Here is a 21298-nt window from a genome sequence, read left to right on the forward strand (position 1 = left end):
ACCAACCCCTTCACCTGGTCACACGCCAGCCCCAGGTCAGCTCCAAGATTGTCCTTGGTGATGCCATCTCAGTCTGACTGGTGGTCACTCGAGCTGTGGCCACCAGGTTTATTGTCTTGGGTGAGGAAGTTCGGAGCAAGCAGCGTCCTGGCAGAGTGCAGGGCAGGGTGATTGTGGAGCTATCACAGCAATGTCTCTTCCCTATGAATTACAGTGTCATTTATTTTAAAATCCAAGCAAGGCTACAGAGTCACAGGTCACAGTGGTGTCCCCAGCCAGGACTGGCTGTCACGTCACTCACACCCACACAGGAGATGACCCAGGTAACTGTGCAAGGCTTCTCCTTCCAGGATTCCCCTCCAGGACGTGCCACAGAAAACCAAGGGGGAGGTGGTGGGATTGTTTAGTGGCCCCGGGAACCTCCAGGATCCAGCTGGTTGAGCTCAGATTGATCCAGCAGTTCAAAGTCATCTCCTTCTGCATCAGTGTCCAGGTCAGAGCTGGCTGTTCTGAGGTAAGTCTGTGCCCCCCTCAGGGGACGGGTGCTGCGTGAGGAGCCTGGCTGGGGGGCTCCAGACAGTGCCAGCTCTATCATCCCCCTGGTGACAAACCCAGTGATGTTTTCAGTCAGGTTCTGTACTGAGGGCAGCACCCCCAGCTCCTCCTGGTCGTAGGGCAGATGCAGCTCTTCCATCCCCTGCGTGCGGTACGCCAGGCTCGGGATCCCAATGCTGGTGTCATCCTCATCATCCATGCCAGTTGCTTCTGGGTTTATGGAAGGGAAGTCAGGGAGATCCCTGGCAAAAGATTCTTCTGGGTCACTGTGACCATCCAGGTCTAGAGGAGGAAAAAGTGCTTTAAATGAACACACAGCAGATGCCAAACTCCTGCAGGGAAGGGCAGCACAGGACACACACTGGGACACTACACCCCGGGGCAGGCTCTGGTCATCATCATCCCCCCTCACACAGCTCAGCCAGATGCTGACCCCTCCCGACCCCACCAGAGACCTGCAGAGCAGGATCTGCCTTTGAGGAGCAGCTGTCACTGTCTGCTAAAGCTCCACAGGAATTAAGAAGGAAGATTAGTTCTGAAAAAACAGCAGTAGCATCTCATCTCAGCCAGCAAGACAGACATCAGACAGCAAGGACAGGCAGCTGTGAACACACCCTCCCTCCTTCCCACCCATCCTTCCACACCTCCCAGACACTGCACACCTCACCTCACCTTCTGACCCCTCTGTCAGGGGAGTCTGGCCCCGGGAGAGGTTGAACATCCCATTTTCAGTGTAGGAAACCTCAGCATCTGAATGCTCTGAGTCAGAGATGGTGAGTTCCTTCGCCACCACGGAGTCATCCAGCTTTGAAAGAGGAGATAAAAGTGAAACCATCAATATTAGAAAGTGTATTTCAGTGTCTTGAGACAAAACCCACAATCCAGTGGCTACCAGTTAAACCCAGTCCTTGTGGGAGGCTGGTGCCTCCTCATTTGACAAACTGCATTGCCCAGCCAAGGGGACCACAGCTCTGGATATACTTGAGTGAGACACAACTCAAAGACCTCTCTTAAAGGAGAACATCCCTCATCTCATTTTCCATCACAACCCAGCTACAACATGCTGGATCCAGGGCCGTGTACTGCAGCAAGTTTGTTCCCTTCACCTGAGCTCTTGTTTCAGGATGCTTCCTTACCTTGGGGCAGAAGGCAGCCAGCTCCTCCTCACTGTCACTCCCCTCACCTGCAGCCTCCTGGTCAAGGGATCGACAACGCACTGCCAGAAACCAGAGTCAGACATCATTCCTGCTGCCAGGACAGGGCTCTGTGCAGAACCAGCCTCATGCTGAGCAGAACCACCCCAAACTGGCAAGCCTGGACACAACCCAACACAGCACACTGTCCCACAGCACAGCATCGTGCCCGTTTCTGCCTGGGCAGCAGCAGAACTTGTGCCAGGATGGACACCTTCAGCAGCCACCTTGCACAGAGCCCCTTCTCCCCCCTCAGTGCAGCTCTGATTCACAACACAGATTTTTGGCAGCGTGTCCAACACCACCAGCTCACAGGGAGCTGCCTGCAGAGGCCACAGCACCCCAGGCATCTGTGTGGGAGCTGCTCCATGCCACAGGGGCAGCCCCATCCCTCCTCTCCAGGCCAAGGGGTGGATTCCTGGGGTACTCCAGGTGCTTACTGAGGGTCAGGAACAACACACAGACACTTACGTTGCTTCTCCCGCTGCTTTCCCACCATGTATCCTGGGACACTGAACTCCAGCCGCTGCAGAGCTGGCTCCAGCTTCGTGTACATGCGGTGCCCCAGCCTGTGGTACACAGCCAGGGGCCACAGCAGGAGGAGGAGCACTGGGGTTAAGTGGGAACGCTGGTTAGAGGGTTGTTCCAGGCTGGCAAACACCTCACCTGCTCTGTGGCACAGCACGACACACAGAGTATGCACAAATATGTTCTCTCTGAACCAAAGACCTTAGAGGCCTGGTTGAGAAGCACCACATTCCAAGCAGAAATGTGCTCTTGTAAATTTTAAAGCCATTCACATAAAGCTTTCCTTTGAGCAGAAGAGCCACATCTCTCAAGTCACTCAGATCCCGCTCATCTCTACCCCTTTCACTCTATCAGCACAAGGCTCTACTTACACAGCAGGTAGGAGAGCAGGAGCCCAGGGATGTACCTGCCCAGGACTGCCAGGAAGGTCAAAACTCCACATGCTAGAAGGCAAAACTGCAGACAAGAGGAGACAGTGAGCTGCCAGGGCTAAGCAGTGGGGTTTCACTCATTTCTTGTTCTCTGGAGGCTTTGGGTCAAGTCTTAACTCTAGTGACAGTGAAGCCTCCTCTAATGCACAAGATTCTGGGGCTCACTTTCTCCTCCCTCCCCCACAGCCCCATGGGTTTGCTGCACCTCCTGCTCCTCTCCAGCACTGAGCATCTGCTGCTCTGGGCACTTCCCCTGGCCAAACACACTCAGCCAACACTGGATGCCACAACCAAGGACACCCGTGGTCAGCAGAGGCTCCACACCAAGCACTGTATTTGCTGAGCTCTGCACATTCTCACCTTTCCAGGGTTCTGCCTCTTGAAAATGAAGAGGTTACTCAAGAAGCTGCTCCCAGCCACCCAGCCTTCAGCCAGATGATGACAGAGCTCTGGCACTCCGAGCAGCCGTGGGTGAACATATCCCCAGCTGCAGAAAAGGGAGGAATTTGGGATCAGACATTACTGTTCTGAAGGCAGTGCAGAAGTCCCCAGTTACAAACACTTGTATCCACACTACCTTCTCCTCTACACCAGCTGCTGGGCTCTAGGGATGAGGATCAGCCTTCCAAACCACAACCATGCCAAAAGCAGCACTCCCACACACCATTCCACTGTTCCAGCTCCCCCACAGCAGCCAAGGAGCAGCAGTTTCAGTCACTCTTGGCACAGCACAGCTTCCATGCTGTTTGTGTGCAGTGCAGGAGCAAACCCAGTGAATCAGTTTGCTTTCTCTGCATTTATTTGGTCAGCTGCAACCCCCAAAAATGCAGCACAAGGTTTACAAGCAGCCTTGCATCTTAATATATTCAGCCACTTGAGAGAGAGTGTCTTTGGCAAGTTCTATTAATGCTTAACTACTAGTAACAAGTATGAGAAGGTTAGGGAGAGCAATTCCTTTTGTTCCTGGGCCTCTTGGGAAAAGTCAGTCAGTCATTTGGCAAGAGCTCAGATGTCTTAATTGGGAGCTGAGCTCCCAGCGTGGCTCGACAGCAGGGCCAGGCAGCAAGGTGTGCCCAGAGAGAGGAAGGTGTTATTAGTGAGACAACACCCAGTGTTTCTCAACCCACTATTAACACTGCAGTCAGACCATAGCTATGCAGTAACAACTTCTGAGACCAGCCTGTTAAACATTCAGAGGACTTAATAATTTCAAAAATGAAAAAAAAAAGAAAAAAAAAAAAGAAAGCAAGTTGTTTTCCTACTACTAGAAGCCCATACAAAAGGAATTGCTTTTGAGGCAGCACCTCCAGCTGCAGGGTATTTGGGGAAGCAGTAGGGGAAGTTTAACAACATTAAAGCATTACCAGGGTTCAGTAAAGACCAAGACTGAGCACAACAGTTTTGGGCAAGTCAAAAACTTGTCAGAGCAGCACGACAGAGCCCAGGGCTCCATCCCCCCTCCACTGAAAAGCTCCCTTCTACCCCATCCTTCCTCACACAAAGGAGCCGACGCTACAAGCATGTGCAGGGGGTCACTCCAGAGCAGCACAGCACCAGGCAGCAAAGGATTCAATTAGCTTCCTACCTCTCATTGTCTAATTCGTCAGGTCTTGCCACTAAAATATTAAGAACAGACAGGACATTAGTTGCAAGGAATTTGCCATGAGAATGCTGAGGTCTTGGGGTTTAAGTAAAGCTTTAATGAGCTGGGGAATACCTGGAAAAGACATTAACTGTAATTAAGAACTTGAGAGGCATTCACTTCACCACACGTTGTGGATGTGACAGCAGGGGACTTGCTGGTTAAGTGAGGGAACCTCCTCTGAGCACACAAACCATCCCAGGATGCCCAAACCACCCTGTCCATACAGGGCCAGGAGAACCCCACACTGCTGAGCATGGTGGAACTCTTCATTAGTATCAGTACCAAACGACAGGACTGTACAGAGAGCTTGACACTGACTTCTTCAACAGCCATTACCACCCCTCTGCTCACAGACACCTCCCCAGCAAGGCTGGGACTCATCTCCAGCCCAAACTGGGAATTTATTGCAGATTCTCAGCAAGAATCCAGACGCCTGCTGTGTACACTTCAACTTCTTGCTCTGGTTACTGAATGCTGGGAAGGTGAATCACTGCTTCCAAACCTGCTCCAGCTCACGTGCACCAAGCAAACACTGGTGTCACAGGCACAAGAAGCTTTTCTTACTTTTATACAGGTTAGGATTTTCCAGCTTCAGAACATGCCCACGGCGTTCCTGTCTGCTTCTAGGTTCACAAAGCAAGATCTCTGGGATTTTAACCCTCTACCTCAAGCAGCACAGAGCCTCTACACCTCTAGGGCTAAAAGCAGCACTTGACTCACTGGTATCAACCCCAATGTTGCAACTCACCTGCAATTTCAGGCCAGATTTTGTTCTTCCACTGATCTAGACAAACCACTACTATAAGAGTAAAGGCAACCAGGAACACCAAGCGAAGAGAAGTCAGAGCAAAAAACCTGCAGGGAAGAAACAAGACATGTTGGTACCAGCCAGATCTGACACACAAGAAAAGGGCTGACACAAACCAACGCAAACCCAGCAGGAGGGTTTGTTACAAACCCTCAGTAACAGCGCCAGAGAAAAGAGAGCCAGTGCTAATTGTCAGCCCCTGGGAGCTTATCAGGCTGCACGGGGGACCCTTATCTGCTTGTGTCAGCTCTGCTCAGAGCTCACCCCACCGCCCCCCTGCTCGCTGACCGCTCGGGGGTTGCTGATTAACTTTATTTTTTTCAGGTAAAACCGAAACGAGCTGAGGGGGACGGGGCTGAGGCCGCCAGTAGCACTGCCAGGTCCCGGGCTCCAGCTCTCGGGCCACAAGCAACACGGGGGAAGCAGCGTCCCCCGGGGGAGGATCACGCATGACGGGGCACGGAACGGGCCCACCCGGGACCCACCGCCACGGGGGGAGACAAGAAAAGGGCCCCGCCGCCCTGAGGTGCCCGGGCGGGACGTTCCGTCACACCGGGATCGCTCCGCAGCTCCTCTGTGCGCGGGTCCGCTCCACCCCGTCCCGCCTCCCGCCGCCCCCGGTCCCGCATCCCCCGTCCCCGCTCACCAGAAGAGGCCGTGAACCAGCGCCCACCACAGCGCACTGCGGCCCGGTCTCTCCCAGACCAGCGCGGCCTGCACGGCGCTCAGCAGCGGTTCGTAGGGCCCCAGGCGGGCGCGCAGAGCCGCGCTCAGCTCCTGCACCCGCCGCTGCCGCTCTCCAGCCCCGCCGGGCCCCGCCGCCGCCGCCGCCGCCATCGCTCCCTCCCGGCATCAACATCCGCCCGCCCCGCGCGCGCGCGCGCACCGCCGCCGACATGGCGGCTCCCGGGGAAGGGGCGGGGATGAGATGGGCGCCGCCATCTTGGCGCAGGCGCCGTCCGCCAGTGCGCGCGCGCGTTACCGGGGCACCGCGGAGGGGAGGAGGGGGGGGCGGAGCCGCGCGCTGCCGGAAGTGCGCCGCGCGCACGCGCCCCGGGGGTTGGCGCCGGCGGGAGAGGCGGCGGAACGGAGCGGAGTGGGGCGGAGCGGGTCCGGGTTCAGGTCCTGGTGCAGGTCCGGGTCCGCCATGCCGCGGGAGATCATCACCCTGCAGCTGGGGCAGTGCGGCAACCAGAGTGAGCGGGACCGGAGACGGGCGGTGGCGGCGGCGGAGCGCGCCCGGGCGGGGCCGGGAGGCATCGGGGGGTGGGGGCGTGACGGGGCGGGACCTTGGTGTGGGCGGGGCCGTGACGGGGGCGCGACATCGGCGGGGGCGGGAGGAGCGGGGATGCTCCGGGATCGGCCCGCCCTGTGGTACCGGCCCGTCCCGGTCTGACCGCTGCCCCCGCAGTCGGGTTCGAGTTCTGGAAGCAGCTCTGCGCCGAGCACGGCATCAGCCCCGAGGGCATCGTGGAGGAGTTCGCTACCGAAGGCACCGACCGTAAGGACGTCTTCTTCTACCAGGTACCGGCAGCCCCTGCCCCTCCCCACCGGGTCGGGCCGTGCTCGGGTGGGCTCTGGCGGGGCTCGGGCTCTCTGCAGCCCCCGCTCCGGGGCTGAGTGCTGACACTCTCCCAGGTGGATCTGAGCCCCAGCCCGGTGCTCCGGGCAGGCAGCACGGTGCTGGGACCCGTCTGTGCCCCCACTCCTCATCCACGGGCTGTGGGGGCTGCCACGGGCACCACAGACTCCTCCTGGCACAGCCCAGTCCCGTTTGTCTGGGCACAGCCCCCCCCGTGTCCCCCGTGCCGTGCTCACCCATGGCCAGGGGGTGGCAGACGCCGTTCCCGTTTGTCCCATGCGGAGCTGTGGCCGTGTCATGGTCCCACTGCTCTCGTTCAAGGCTGATGATGAGCACTACATCCCCCGGGCCGTGCTGCTGGACCTGGAGCCCCGTGTCATCCACTCCATCCTCAACTCCCCTTACGCCAACCTCTACAACCCAGAGAACATCTACCTGTCGGAGCATGGAGGGGGAGCTGGGAACAACTGGGCCAGTGGCTTCTCCCAGGTAACAGCTTGAGTGTCACAGCTCAGCTCAGGAGCCTTGACTGTTGTCAGGCTTAGCAAACAGTTTCTGGATAACTTGTCATTCACCGGGGACTTACATGACATTTAGTGGCACCCCACGCACAGGGTGATGTTGGCAGTCTGGCTTGGCTTCACACCAGGCTTGAGCAGATCTTCCCTGTTTTCTGTGGGAAAGGAATAAATCTTGGTCTGGTTTTTCTTGCAGGGAGAAAAAATCCATGAAGATATTTTTGACATAATAGACAGAGAGGCTGATGGGAGTGACAGTTTGGAGGTAAGTGAACCAGGGCATATGGATCCTGCCAGGCTTCTGTTTTAGAAAGTTGATTCTTGTAAAATCAGTGTGCAGAAGATCCCAGAGCACCTGCAGCAGGTGGACACTGCCCCAAAGCAAGGGGAGTCCAGGAGGCTGCTCAGCAGTGGTTGCACGTTGTGCATGTGTGGTCTGATGAGGCTGTGGCTGTCACCATGGTCTGCAGGAGCCAGGGCAGACCTCCACCCCATCCACAGGCCATGGCTCTGTGCTCCCAGTTGTCACAGGGTCAGTTTTTCCCCCTGGAGCTGAGCTGGGCCCTCACCTGCCTGTGTTCTGCTCCCTCCCAGGGCTTTGTGCTTTGCCACTCCATTGCTGGTGGAACAGGCTCCGGGCTGGGCTCGTACCTCCTGGAAAGACTGAATGACAGGTGAGCACTGAGCATGTCCCTTTCCCTCAGCAGAGCCTGTCCCAGCCAGTGCTGACTCAGAGCCACCACCCCCACCCAAACACTCTTGTGCAATCCTGGCTCCCTGCCCGGGAGAGGGATGGCTCCTGATAGCTCGGGGACTTCAGTGGCTCCAAAACTGGACTGTGCTGTCCAGACTCTGCCTTCCCTTGGCCATAATTATCAGGCAGCTGCCTTCTGGCACCCTGGCTGTGCAGGAGGGTGGGGGGCTCTCACTGACCTTGGAGCTGCTCTCCCTTCCTGCTCCATCTTGCAGCCTTTTGGAAAGGCTCAGAAGCAGCTGCTTGATCAGCCCTTGGATGGCTCAGCCTCGCCTGCAGCTCCGCTTGGCAGCCCTGCTGGGACAGGCACTGCTGGGAGGGATCCTCTCCCTCCCTGGGAGCTGATTCTGGCAGGGAGCCCTGGTGACTCACTGCTGTCCTGAGCCCTGGAGACTGCCAAGGGATCAGTGGGAGGAGAGAGTGCTGCCTCAGCTGCTGTTAACCCTTGGATGGGCTCTACCAGGTACCCAAAGAAGCTGGTGGAGACCTACTCAGTTTTCCCAAACCAGGATGAGATGAGTGATGTTGTGGTCCAGCCCTACAACTCCCTTCTGACACTGAAGAGGCTGACACAGAACGCTGACTGTGTGGTAAGAGTCCTGCTGCCTGCCAGGCCCACAGCAGCTCCTGCAGTACAGCCCCATCCATGCTTACCCACGGGCACAGCAGCACCGTGGCAGTGTCAGTGTCACAGCAGCACCGTGGCAGTGTCACAGCAGCACCTTGACAGTGTCACAGCAGCACCGTGGCAGTGTGCGATGTGCCTGCAAATCCCCTGGTGCAGCAGTGAGTGCAGTCTCATCCAAAGGACCGAGCAGACATGGTGGCTCCAGGGACAAGAGCTCTGTGCCAGCCCCTGGTGAGCTGTCCTGTCCAGCCTGGCACACAAGACCCAGCAGGTTCTGCCTGTGGCAGCAAGGATGGGATGCAGCCCGCGACTTGGACTCGACGCCAGCATCACCTTGAGCACCAGGCTGCATCCTCAGCAGGACACAGCTCGTCCCTCCTGGCTGATCTCTGCAGGGGGCAGGGCACGAGGGGCTGCAGGGCTGGGGGTGGCTGTGAGGCAGTGTCCCAGAGGCAGAGCTCAGTGGGGAGCAGAGCCAGGAGCTTCCATTGACGGTGTCGGTTACGCTCCCGAGATGACTCAGCTCGTGGTTTCCAGTGTCTGCCACCTGCGGAGGGCTCTGCCAAGCTGTGGTGCTTGGGGCCTATGCTGGGCAATCCAGTGCCCGTGGACACGTGGCTGGGGCTGCCCATCCTTCAGGTGCCTCCTGAGCTCCTCACTGAGCTGGTTTTGTTTTGCAGGTGGTTCTGGACAACACGGCCTTGAATCGCATCGCGACAGACCGGCTCCACATTCAGAACCCATCGTTCTCTCAGATCAATCAGCTGGTGAGGAGGGTTCCTACCTCTGGAGAAGGGTTGGCCTCTCTGTGGGCACAGCAGCAGCAGCCTGGGGCTGGGACAGGGTGCTCTGCCCCTCCTGGGGCAGCCTCTGCAGCTCCTGCCTCCCAAGCACGGCTGCAGCAGGAGCTGAACGAGCTCCATGTCCCTGTGGTGCTGTGGCTGCTGACCCCATCCCCTCCCCCAGGTCTCCACCATCATGTCTGCCAGCACCACCACCCTCAGGTACCCCGGGTACATGAACAATGACCTCATCGGGCTGATTGCCTCCCTCATCCCCACTCCTCGGCTCCACTTCCTGATGACTGGGTACACACCACTCACCACCGACCAGTCGGTAAGGCAGCCCGGGGGCTCTCCCCTTCCCCATGGGCAGGAGCAGCTGCCATACTCACCCTGTCACACCCGTCAGTCCCACTGTCCTGTGTGAGCTGCCACCACGTGTCCCAGATCCCCAGCCCGTGGCACGTGGCAGCACGTTTGGTGTGAATCAGGCATGAGCAGGCTCTCCTGCATGTGCTGGGCTGCCTTACATCACCAGGAGCTACAGACAGGCCAAGGGTGGCTGCTGGGACAAAAGCCACCCATGGAAATGATCAGAGAAGTGGGTTCTGCCACCAGCACTGGCTGTTTGGGTCAGAACACTGCCCATCATTGCCACACCAATGGCACCATGGGCTCCAGGCCCTTTCCTGGGCCCCAGTCTGTCCTGGGAGGGGACTGTCACCCCTCCCCACCATCCAACACCACCACTGGGTTTAGCCTGTCCCCAGCCAGTGTCCCTTCAGCCCCCGGGGGGACCGGGGCTGTTCTGTGCTGAGGTTGTGGTGCTGCAGGAGCTAACAGCCATGTTCTGGTGTGCATTTCCTCAGGATGTTGCTCAGAGGTGCAAATCTGAAAAACTGCTGGCTCTGAAAAGGGTATTGAGCGTGTGGTCTGTCCTCCCTGGAGGAGTGTGGGGAGGGCTCAGCCAGCAGCTGATGGTGCTAGGAGCAGGCAGCTGTGCCACCAAGCTGTCCTTGTCACTGGGCCCTGGCAGCAATGGGCAAAGCCCATGACATCTCTCAGGGACCACAATGGCCAGTGCAGGGCCAGGTGGGGAAGGTGTGCAGTGGGGAGCCAGCCCCTCTTCTGCTCCTTGCCTCAGCAGGGGAACAGAAGTTTGACAGCAGAATCATGTCCCTGTTGCTCTGGGCTCCTCCCCAGTCGTTGCTGCACTGCCAGGGGACAGCTCAGTGCCCTTGTGTTGGCCCACACCAACGCTCCAGCTCTCAGCCTGGCTGTGCCTGTTGTGTGACTTCAGGATCCCCCTGTCCTGCATGTGGCATGTCCTCCATCTCTGGGCCCCCCCAGTCTGTGTGGGTGTGCAGGGCAGTGGGAGGGTGTGGACACAGCAACCTGCTCCCTGTGACCCCCTGAATGTCCATCTGCAGGTGGCCAGTGTGAGGAAGACCACTGTCCTGGATGTGATGAGGAGGTTGCTGCAGCCTAAAAACGTGATGGTGTCCACAGGGCGAGACAGGCAGACCAACCACTGCTACATTGCCATCCTCAACATCATCCAGGGGGAGGTGGATCCCACACAGGTGAGCTCTTGTGCAGTTGTAGCTGCTGATGGCAGTGGCATGGACTGCCAGGGAAGGACACGGTCACCATCTCATGGGGTGAGGCTGAGCAGTGCCTGAGGACCAGCTCCAGGTTGCTCGTATGCGCCCTGGCCTTGTGGATGGCCACTAATCCCTTGTGAAGATCCTCATGGCCTGCCCTTGGCTGAGATCCCCTTTCCTGGGGCCCATGCTCCCCACCACCCTGCTGCCCCTCTCTAATCCCACCAGGTCCACAAGAGTCTGCAGCGGATCCGGGAGAGGAAGCTGGCCAACTTCATACCCTGGGGTCCTGCCAGCATCCAGGTGGCTTTGTCCCGCAAGTCCCCTTACCTGCCCTCTGCTCACCGTGTCAGCGGCCTCATGATGGCAAACCACACCAACATCTCCTCGGTGAGCATCCTCCCACTCCACAGCCATATTTTGAACTCCTGTCAGTCCCAAAAGTCTCACCTCAGGGCCATCCCAGAGCCACATAGAGCCTGCAGATGAGGGGAGGGTGGGCAGGCCCTAGCTTGGTCTCAGCCCTGTTCTGGCAGCTCCTTCTCCCCAGCACTGGCTGGGTCCAGGGTAGCAGAGCAGCCTGAGGAGGTCAGGTCCCCTCCCTGCCCCGCAGGGTCCCTGGGGAGCTGCAGCCCCCAGTGACCCCCACATTGCTCCCCAGCTGTTTGAGCGGACGTGCCGGCAGTACGACAAGCTGCGCAAGCGAGAGGCCTTCCTGGAGCAGTTCCGCAAGGAGGACATCTTCAAGGACAACTTCGATGAGCTGGACAATTCCCGGGAGATCGTGCAGCAGCTGATCGACGAGTACCACGCGGCCACGCGCCCTGACTACATCTCCTGGGGCACGCAGGAGCAGTGAGTGCCCTGCCCGGGGACGGGAGGGTCCCACGGCCACCTCCACGCACGCTGCCAGCTGGGATCCTCTGCCATGCCCACGTTTCGCACCCCTCGGCGCTGCCCCGCCGCGGTGGAGCCGTCACAGCCACACGCACCCCATGGCTCCACAGGGAGCAGCACTGCCCCTGAATGAAGCCCTTCGTCAGGGCACAGCCCCACACGGGGCCCGTGGGAACCTCTGCCCGGGAGCACGGCTGGCTCGGAGGAGGAGGAGGAGGAGGAGGAGGAAGAAGAGAGCAAACCTAGGGGTTTGGAATGGGCCTGGCCCAAAGAGCATGACCCCCCCTGGCCAAAGGCTCCGTGTAGCTGAGCTTGTCCTTGCCCTGGGCAGGAGCCTTGTTCCTCCTCTGCCAGATCAGGCCTGGGGCACACTGTATCTATATTTTTGTAGGTTATTTTGCTTTAATAAAGGCTGTTCCTGCACTGACACTGCCTGCACGGCTCCTGCAGGAGGAAAGGGGCCACAGATGCTGCCAGGGTCAGTGCTCACCATGCCCAGCACGTCCCAGAGGTGTGTGGGACACCGGCAGCATGCCACCTGGGCCTGGGTGACCGCTGTGGCACAGCCAGAAATACTGGAAGGACTTGTCAGCAGAGCTGACCAGGGACTGGAGCTGGCACCACCCTGCCCGCCGAGCACACGGTGCCCGTGCCACAGGGACAAAGCCCTGTGCAGGCGGTGTTCCCCACAGGCTGGGGGGATCTGAGGGTCCTGGGGTGCCCCTGCCACTCTGGGAACAAGGCAGGGGGTGGTTCCATCGGGAAGGATGCAGGCTTAAGGCTGGACGGTGCTGATGGGGGGGGACAGAGGGATAGCAGCTCATGCCCCACATGAGTCAGGCTGCTGGGGCTGGGTGTGGGGCACCACTGGCACTCAGCCAAGCCCCAGCAGCTCAAGGTGAGAATTAGCCTTTTCCTCTAACCCTGCGGCTCAGAGCAGGAGGCTAAAAATACCCTCCCGCCATGGCAGCACCGGCTCCCACGCCCTCCTGGCACCAGCCCGAGAGGCGCCCGTGGCTGGGGCAGTTCCCCCCGCCCGGGGCAGCCCGTGCCAGGGGGTGCCGGGGCACTGGACGCGGAGCCGGAGCAGCCTGTGCTGTTGGTGCCATGCCAACAGGCAGAGTGAGCAGCCCGGCTGGCCAGAGGGACAGCAGTCCCTGTCCCCAAGGACACTCTGTGCCACCACTCTCCATCCCAGGCCCCACTGCGCTCGCTGCCCTGGGGCTCAGACTGTCCCTGCCTCCCACCGTGGGCTGAGACAGGGGACAGGAGGCTCTGCCGTTCCTTTGGGCATTTATTTAGAAAAACAAACAACCCCCCCCTCCCCAAGACAGAACTGACAAACTTTACAGAGGCAACAATAAGGGGCCGAGCCCCAACCGTACCAGCTGCCACCCCGCCAGCCACCCCCGCACCACGAGCCCACCCACGGGGCCACCACAAAGCGGCAGGGACCAGCCACACAGCCACCAGGAGCCTGCTGGTCCCCGGAGCAGCTCAGCCAAAAGCCGCCCGCAGCTTTCCAGGAGGGTGGGTTCAGCGGACGGACAGACAGACAATGGCACAGCACCACTGCCAGCCCCCCCTGCACTGGGAAGAGCCCCCCAGGCAGCAGGAACCGGGATGCAGGCAGAGCTGCCAGGCAGCACGAATGCTGGAGGCAAAGGCACCAGGGTACAGGGGACAGGGACAGGCCTGGGGGCAGCATGGGGGCCATGGCATGGTGGGATCGCAGCACGGTGGCCCTGCTACCCTCCAGGGAAAGTGCTGGGAGACGTGGGGGGCACAGGCGTCTCGAAATAAATTAAGGAAATAACCAGAAAGGCAACAATGGCGCAGGAAGCACAAGCCCCCATGCCCCCGCTGCGGGGAGCAGCTGGCAGAGCTTCCCCACTGGGAGCACCCTGCATGGCCACCAGGCTAACTGTGGAAGGAGCCCACCGGTGGCTGGTGCTGCCAGGGCCCGGCTGTGGGACAGAGCCCCCGGGGTGGCACAGTGGGATCTGGGGGGCTGGTGGCTGGCTCCTGGGGCTGGGGTGGCCGCCGGACACCGGCAGAGGCAAGGTATGTGTGGAGGAGCCGGGCGATCTCATCCACCTGCGGGCAGAGGGGACGTGTGGGGTCAGCCCTGGCCCCACAGCCCCCGGGAGGCAGAAGGGAGTGAGGGTGCCATGGCTGCCCCATACCTGGGAGGTCTCGAAGAGCAGATCCCGGTCCTCCACTGAGAGGCGGAAGGTGCTGCTGTCAGAGGCACCGAAGGAGGAGATGCAGCTGTAGCCGAAGCTGTCCAAGGGCTCAGGCTCTCCCGGCTTGTAGAGCGAGACGGCCTTGGCCCCGATCCCCAGCCACAGCCGCTGCGGGCTGTCCCCCACCGGGCTCTGCAGGGAGAGGGGCATCAGGGCTGCCCCCCTACCCCTGTCCCCTGCCCCATCCCTGCCCAGCTGAGGCCTCACCATCCGCAGGTCCACGTCAAAGAGTGTGGAGCCGAAGCCGGGCCACTCCCGCACCAGTGCCAGATAGGCAGCCATGGCCTCGGGCCTGCCCATGCCCTGCAGCAGCTTCCACTTCTCCAGGATGGCAGCCATGGTGCTGGCCCCCTCCTCCCGCAGGCGGCCGCGCAGGCGCTGGTCCCGCTCTGCTCGCTGCTTGGCCAGCGCTTGTCCCCAGAGCCCACCGGCCAGCAGCCCCGCACGCAGCCGGGTCCCCCGGCACTTGTTGGGGGGCTGGCGGTGGGGGGCTGGCAAGCGGGCGTGCAGCACATGGGGCGGGAAGAGCTCCTCCAGGCGTGGGAAGGGTGCCCGGGAAGAGAAGTCGCTGTTGAGGCTCTGCAGGCGCAGCGCAGCCAACGTCTGCAGCGTCTCTTCCGACGTGGGCACGTAGCCCCGCAGCACCATCTCGTGTGCCTGTGGGAGGGTGGCGTGAGCCAGCATGGCACGGCCACCCCGGCACGGCCACCCCGGCACAGCTCTCACCTGCTCAAAGAGGAGGGAGAACTCCAGGCTGTCGCGCGGGACGTTTTCTGTGTCCAGGAATCCGTAGTGTTTGAAGCAGAGCCGGCATGGCGGGTCCTGCTCCTCCCCAGCCAGGCTGCGGCAGAAGGGACAGTCCCCATCAGCACGGGGCGTGGGGCAGAAGTGTCCCCGCACTGTTCCCTCCCACCCTGGGCTCCTCTCCCCCTAGGCAGCAGAGTGGGACATTTACTTTTCAAACCTGGTGAGGACGTCGGCCAGCAGCGTGGTGCTGCCCACCAGCTGCTCCCGCCGCCGGGACTGCTCATAGAGCGCGAAGATGTTGGGGCTCTGGGACAGCCCCAGGCGTGACACCAGCTCCTGGGCCACCTGAGGCGAGACAAAGGCAACCGACGGTCACTGCGTGTCCCTGGCCACGGCGCTCAGGGCTGCAAAGGGACACAGACAAGTCATGATGGGCGAAGGCAGGTGGCCCCTGGCCCCTCTGAACCACAACTCAGCTGGGAGAGACCTAGGGGAGACCCCTGTCAACTCCTGTAGCCCACTGCCCCCCCTGCTCCACATGCCAAAATGTCCCAAGACCCCTGCCCAGCGTGGCTGCAGCCCCTCACCTCCTCAGCCGTGGTGTGGGAGCTGATGGCCACGCTGCAGGCGGGTGCTCCCGGACAGTGCACAGTGCAGATCATCTCCTGCCGCCTCATCAGTACCAGGATCTCCTCCAGGGAGGGCACGCACTCCCTCCCCTTCGTCTTCCCCAGTGCCTCCCGGATGAAGCAGGCATACTTGGCCATCTCCGAGGTGGGGAACCGGCTCTCCGTCCTGCAAGAGACACCAGGACTGTCACGCCAGTGCAACCCAACGAGGGCCCCAGTTCCTGGTGAGCCCCAGCCCGTGGCCGGTGCCCAGCGCTCTGCCAGCACTCGCCTGTCCAGGTGGAAGTGCAGGAAGCGCAGGACGGGCGGGGAGGGCAGGAAGGTGCAGCTCATGCAGGTAAGCAGCTGCCAGTAGTGCAGGTCGCCCGGCCCGCCTGCCACTGGCGGCTCTGTGGTCTGTTTCACCAGCTGGCAGTAGATCTCATCCACCAGTGGTGGCAGGTCCAGGCAGGTCTGCAGAACGCCCTGCATCAGTGGCACTGGGTCCCGCTCTGACTCCAGCTGCTGCAGTGAGTTGAAGAGCTTCACGGCCTCGTCACGCAGCGTGGTGTAGCTGCGGGGGGCAGGGGCTGCAGGACAGGATGGGGGTCAACAGCCCGGCCCCCCCCGCCCCAGGAGCCAGACATATCCATGCACCCAGGGCCAGGTAAAGCCCCACACAGACCCCAGCCCTGCCCACCCACTGCTCCTGGCAGACCAGGACCCCCACCTGCCCTCACCACTTTGGTCCAGGCTGCCATAGGGGAAGGGCAGCAGGGGAGCGTAGAGGGGGCTGCTGGTGTAGCGCAGGATGGGGTTGCAGCGGTAGATCTGCTCCAGGACCTCAGGACTGCCACAGTGCTCCTGGAAGGGCAAAGAGATGGCAGCAGCTGCCATGAGCTGCCCCACTGCCAGGCACAAGGGGCCCCAAAAATCTGTCCTGGCCCTGCTGATGTGAGTAGCCCCATGCCATGGGCTCACCTCAACGTCACGCATGAGGAGCTGAGTGGGTGTCTGGACGGGCACTTTGCTGTCGATGACCTTCTGCACAGCACAGACCCAGCGCACGGCTTCGTTCAGGTGCTCCGTGTACAGGCGGTAGCAATGCTTCCTGCCAAACACCGTCACACTCCAGTAACCTGTGAGGGACAGACAGCTCACCTGCAGCCCACTGGTGCCTTCGGCCCAGGGATCCCTGCCCTGATGGGGCCACTTGGCACCTCAGGGCTCTGCACGGTCCCTTCTCTGGGCCATGGAACCCCCTGGGGCTGGCAGGGTGACACAGGGCACGAGGGACCACGAAGGTGCAGCCCAATGGAGGGGCACGGGTGCCCTACCCGTCTCCTTGTAGGTCTGTTTGTTTGGCCAGAGCACAGAGCAGAGGCTGGTGAGCACCAAGGAACCCAGACGCCGGGCCCCCTTCTCATTGCTGCTGTAGTAGTCCAGGGAGTCAGGTGTCAGCACGAACCAGTACTTCCGAGGCCGGATCCAAGGGGTCCTCACGCCTCCCCGCACCTCCCGCTGCAGCCAGCCTGGGAAGGGGGAAGCCTCAGCCCCGGCCACCAGCACCATCCTCCCCACCAGCTCCCCAGCACAGGGCAGGGTCTGCCTGGCACCAGCCTAGCCCGTGCTGCTGCCCCTCTAGGACAGGATCCAGCCATGGTCAGGGCTCAGTCCTGCCAGAATCCCTGTGCCCCAGCCACTCTATGGCCAGAGAGGCTCCTGTGCTCACCTTTTACTAGAACATCAGGATCATCCTCCACTGGCCCCGGGCCCTTCTCCACGATGAGGCTGCGCATCTCCTCCGCAACGAGCAGGGACCTGGGGACAACACGGAGCCAAGTCCGGGGGGCTGCACGTGCCTCCCATAGGAGCTGACCCAGGGGCTGGGGTGAACCGGGTCCTGAGGGGCTCTGGACACCCCGGAACCCTGCGGTGGGAAAGCGGCAGAGCCATCAGGTGCAGATGGCCCTGGCTAAAAATAAGCTGTTTGCAGTCGTGGCCCTGCCAAGGAATTCGGAAAATGAACAACCAGGAAGGAATGTTGGCAGCAGCATCAGCACTGAGAGGACAGGGAGCGAGCAGGCCCCTGTGCCCCAGCACCCCATCTCCTGGGCACGCGCTCCCCCAGGGCACGGCCTCTGCTGGTGGACGTGGCCCAGCAAAGCCTCTTGGCTAAGCCTGTGGCAGTCAAGCCATGTACATGGTGGGGACACATGCCCTGGGACACATGAAGGAGGGGGACAGAGGACAGCAGTCCTGGTTTGAGCCAGCAGAGTGGCACAGCACAGTGCTGACCCCATGGGCAGGGCACCACAGCACGTACCAGCACAGTGCATCCTGTTAGGGGGTGCTGGGACCCCGGCTCCTGCAACAACACCCAAGGGATGAAACAGGATGTCTGGGGGGCTGGAGGCAGGGGGTCACTCACCGCTCTGAGCCACTGCTGCTGCGGGTGGGCTGGCTCAGGCTCACCTCCAGGGACCCCTGGGGAGGAGAGAGACAGCTCAGTCCCACAGTCACCACCTGGCACCCCTCAAAACACCCTCCCCACCCCGATGACTGCTCGCCTCCTTGCCAGCTCAGCTCCAGGGACAGAGAGACAGGGTCACGTCCTGCTGCCCTGGGGCAGGGAGCCCCAGTGCCCCACAGACACAGCTGGAGCACCCCAGGGGCTCAGGGGCAGCCACTCGCTGTGATGGCTGCGTGTCCTCAGCTGACCCAGCGGGCTGAATACCGTGCAGAATTGCACAAGGTCAGTGCTGAGTAATACGCTTACGGCACAAAGTCCCATTGTAATGGGGCCGCTGACTTCCTGCCCGCCACGGTGGGACCCACGCAGGGAAGTCCCTGGCCCCATGGTGGGATCGGGGCTGGTTCCTCCTTCAGCAGCTCGGCTTGATACGGACGGTGCCATAAATGTGCTGGGACAGCAGGCAGGGCCTAGGCACAGGCAGGCACCAACTTGGGGAGGGCATCTGAGCACGGTGGGGTCATGGCAATGCCGGCGGATGCTGTCCAGAACATGCATGAAGGCTCCTGCCAGCTGCAGCTCAACGGGGCAGCCAGAGGTGCAACAGGCCAGAGCGTGCCACAAAATGCCAAGAAAAAGAGACAGCTGCTAAAAATAGTGGCTGGAGGTGGGGGGAACTGCAGCAGGTATGGCTGTGCCATGGAGGCAGGGCTGGGCACCTCTGACCTGTGGCATTAAGGGCACCTGTCACAGTGCTGGCACTCATGCATGGGGCCAGCTCCTCCAGCCACTGTCCCAGTGCCAGGACAGGCCCTGTGTGCTCCCACACAGTTGCAGCACCGAGATGGTGCCCAGCTCGTCGGCCACAGCCTGCAGGAGGACGCAGGAGCTCCTTCTCAAGGATATAAATAAATGGGAGAGGAACCTCAGCAGCAGGGCCAGGGCAGCTGCTCCCACGCTCCCAGGAAGGGGCGGCCAGAGCTGCGGGTTTCTGAGGACCCCCTGGCCACGGCAAAGAGCTCCCCCGGGACCTGCGTCACAGCCGCCCACGCCAGCCCAGACCTTCGGAGCCAGCGCGGCCCACGGGACGCAGGAGTGGCTGCTGCCATCGTGCCCTTGGCATTGCCACCAGTGCCTGGAAGGCCCAGCTCCAGCTCTGCCATGTCCCTACTGCCTGCTGGCACCACTGGGGAAGGGGACGCACCCCCAATCCTGCACAGACCCCACGGCAGGCAGGGGAAGAGGGGCTGCAGCGAGCAGGACTGGGCTGCCACCACCCACCACGTACCCTCTGGGCAGGGACGCAGCCCGTGGCTCCGGGTGCAGGAGGCAGCCGGGACGGGCAGGAGGAACCCGTGGAGCTGGGGTTCCCTCTGCTATCGGCCGCCCCCCCAGGCAGCAACCGGAGGAAGCACCGGTTTCCGCCGCTCCGCTTCCCTTGGCGGAGGAAGCAGACGGAGCGGGGAGATCCCGGCCTGTTCCCGCGCCCGGCACGTGCTCCCCGGGCGCTACGAGACGGGAACGGCCCGGCCTGCACCGGCAGGCCCCGAGGTACCCCTTCCGTGGGACCCCCCGCCACCCCAGTGCGGGATCCGCACCGCCAGCTCCTGGCTCCTGCCTCGAGGAGCAGGCAAGGGCCGAGCAGCACCTGGCTACCTCTGCACCTCAGCACCGACGGGCGCCCGGGTCCCACCGCCGCGCCACCGGAAAGGCCCCGGCCCCGGCCCCGACCAGCGCACCCCTCGGTTCTGTTCCGTGGGTTCCAGGACCAGCCGCACCTTCCAGGCCGAACCCCCCCCCCCCACACCACACCGGGACCTCCTGGCCGGCGGCTGGGACGCGCCAAGGACAGCTCCGGGCGGCGGGACCGGCGGAGACGTGCCCGGGCAGGCGGCGGCTGCGCTCGCCGAGGCGTCGGGGACCGGGAGGGCCCGGGGCAGCGCCGGGCCGGGCCGAGCCGAGCCGATCCGGGAGAGAGGGAGCAGCTGCGCACCGCCGGTCCCGCCGCGCCGTGCCCAGACGGGCTCTGATGCCGGTACCGGCCCTACCTGGTCTCCCTGGGCGCGGAGCTCGAAGGACGCCTCCTCCTCGGCCTCGCCGTCCGCCTCCCGGTCCGTCTCGCCGTAGTCCCGTCGCAGCAGCGTGAAGCCCTGTCGGCAGCACAGCAGCCACCACAGCCCGCCCGGGAACGGCATCGCCCCGCCGCCACCGGACGGCACCGGCACCGCGACGGGACCGCCGCCGCCGCCGCCCCGGGCCCGGCGCGTCACCGGCCCCGCCGCCAATCGCCGCGCGCGCACCGGGGCGGAGCCAGCGCGCCCGGGGCGGTGGAGCCGCTGCTTGCGTCATCGGCCGGGAGGGGGGGAGCGGCGGGGGCCGGGCCGCTGCGGGGCGGGGCACCGGGCACCGGCTGCTGCCGCTGTGGGCACTGGCACCCGGTCAGCATCGGCACTAGGCACCCGGTGCCGGGATGCGCTCGCAGGAAGCGGCGGCTGCCATCCCCGCGCCCACGGGTCGGCCGGGGTATCGGTGCAGAGCCTGCCGGCCATGGGGGGCACAGAGCCAGTGTGGGGCTGGGCGATGAGGGAGATGACAGCTGGAATGTAGGGCAGCCCCGGGCACAGCTCTGGGGCCGGCTCTGGGGCCAGCCCTGGCACTGCCGTGGGGCACCCGGGGGCGGCAGGGACGTGTGCGGGAGGACTGTGGGCAGGATGGGCCGGCGCAGTGAGGAGAGGGGAGGAAAGTCCCTTTGGGCTCTCTCCCCTCCCTGGGAGGGGGTTTCCAGCTAGAACCAGTGCAGGTTTTTCGGGGAGCTCTGCTGTCGCCATCCTGGGGACTTCCAGCGCCTTCGTCACATTGCCTGTGGGGACAGTGGCGTGGGCTCTGCTGGGCGCTGGGCTGTGCTTGGGGGGTGGCTCCCACTCCAGCCTCCAGCTGTCCCCTCCGACTGCCCGGGTCCGGGGTTCCGCGGGGCGCGGGGTTCCTGGCCTGGACATGCCCCTACTCCTCCCCGGAGCCGCCGTGGAGGCACAGGTAGGGACAGGCAGGAGACCGCAGGGACAGGCAGGGCACAGGCAGGGACTGCAGGAAGCACGGGGTTCTGCTGCCGCCTGCAGGCACCCCCGGCCAGCAGCAGCACCCCCGGCCTCTCCCCCACCCCGGCTCTGGTCCCTGCCAAGCAGAACATCACCGGTTCGACCGGGCTGCTCTCCCCCGGGGCAGCCCACAGAGACAGCGCTCACCCCTCGGGACTCGACCGGGCTTTATTGTGAAGGTGGAACCAAACGCCTGCTCGGCCT

At 62.2% G+C, this 21298-nt stretch overlaps 3 protein-coding genes across 6 annotated transcripts; 1 reads left to right on the forward strand and 2 right to left on the reverse strand.

Moving 5' to 3' along the window:
• Window positions 1–197: 197 nt before the first annotated feature.
• On the reverse strand, window positions 198–6029 carry RETREG3 (reticulophagy regulator family member 3). The gene is made up of 9 exons (XM_030465793.1): window positions 5807–6029; window positions 5101–5207; window positions 4293–4323; window positions 3068–3194; window positions 2648–2732; window positions 2220–2357; window positions 1692–1771; window positions 1228–1360; window positions 198–837 (listed from the first exon to the last, which is right to left on the reverse strand). The coding sequence occupies exons 1-9, from the start codon at window positions 5995–5997 to the stop codon at window positions 404–406; spliced, it is 1326 nt and encodes a 441-aa protein (XP_030321653.1). The 5' UTR covers window positions 5998–6029; the 3' UTR covers window positions 198–403.
• Window positions 6030–6186: 157 nt separating this feature from the next.
• TUBG1 (tubulin gamma 1) lies at window positions 6187–12352 on the forward strand. Its single transcript, XM_030465792.1, has 11 exons — window positions 6187–6356; window positions 6572–6684; window positions 7064–7231; window positions 7457–7525; window positions 7855–7934; window positions 8478–8604; window positions 9323–9409; window positions 9609–9758; window positions 10855–11007; window positions 11257–11418; window positions 11690–12352. Exons 1-11 carry the CDS (start codon window positions 6308–6310, stop codon window positions 11885–11887), a joined length of 1356 nt encoding a protein of 451 aa, XP_030321652.1. The 5' UTR covers window positions 6187–6307; the 3' UTR covers window positions 11888–12352.
• Window positions 12353–13206: 854 nt separating this feature from the next.
• PLEKHH3 (pleckstrin homology, MyTH4 and FERM domain containing H3) lies at window positions 13207–20241 on the reverse strand. 4 transcript variants are annotated; one of them, XM_030466041.1, is made up of 13 exons: window positions 20048–20241; window positions 17958–18013; window positions 17259–17347; window positions 16864–17058; window positions 16508–16665; window positions 16267–16390; window positions 15819–16116; window positions 15506–15713; window positions 15136–15263; window positions 14898–15012; window positions 14379–14828; window positions 14112–14303; window positions 13207–14022 (listed from the first exon to the last, which is right to left on the reverse strand). In XM_030466041.1, exons 1-13 carry the CDS (start codon window positions 20192–20194, stop codon window positions 13846–13848), a joined length of 2337 nt encoding a protein of 778 aa, XP_030321901.1. In that variant the 5' UTR covers window positions 20195–20241; the 3' UTR covers window positions 13207–13845. The 4 variants fall into 4 exon arrangements, with proteins under 4 accessions (XP_030321901.1, XP_030321900.1, XP_030321899.1 ...); XM_030466040.1 differs by having other exon boundaries at window positions 15127–15263; XM_030466039.1 differs by having other exon boundaries at window positions 14112–14828; window positions 15127–15263.
• Between the last annotated feature and the right edge of the window lie 1057 nt (window positions 20242–21298).

Source organism: Calypte anna, chromosome 27, assembly GCF_003957555.1.
Source record: "Calypte anna isolate BGI_N300 chromosome 27, bCalAnn1_v1.p, whole genome shotgun sequence".
NCBI classification, from domain to species: domain Eukaryota; kingdom Metazoa; phylum Chordata; class Aves; order Apodiformes; family Trochilidae; genus Calypte; species Calypte anna.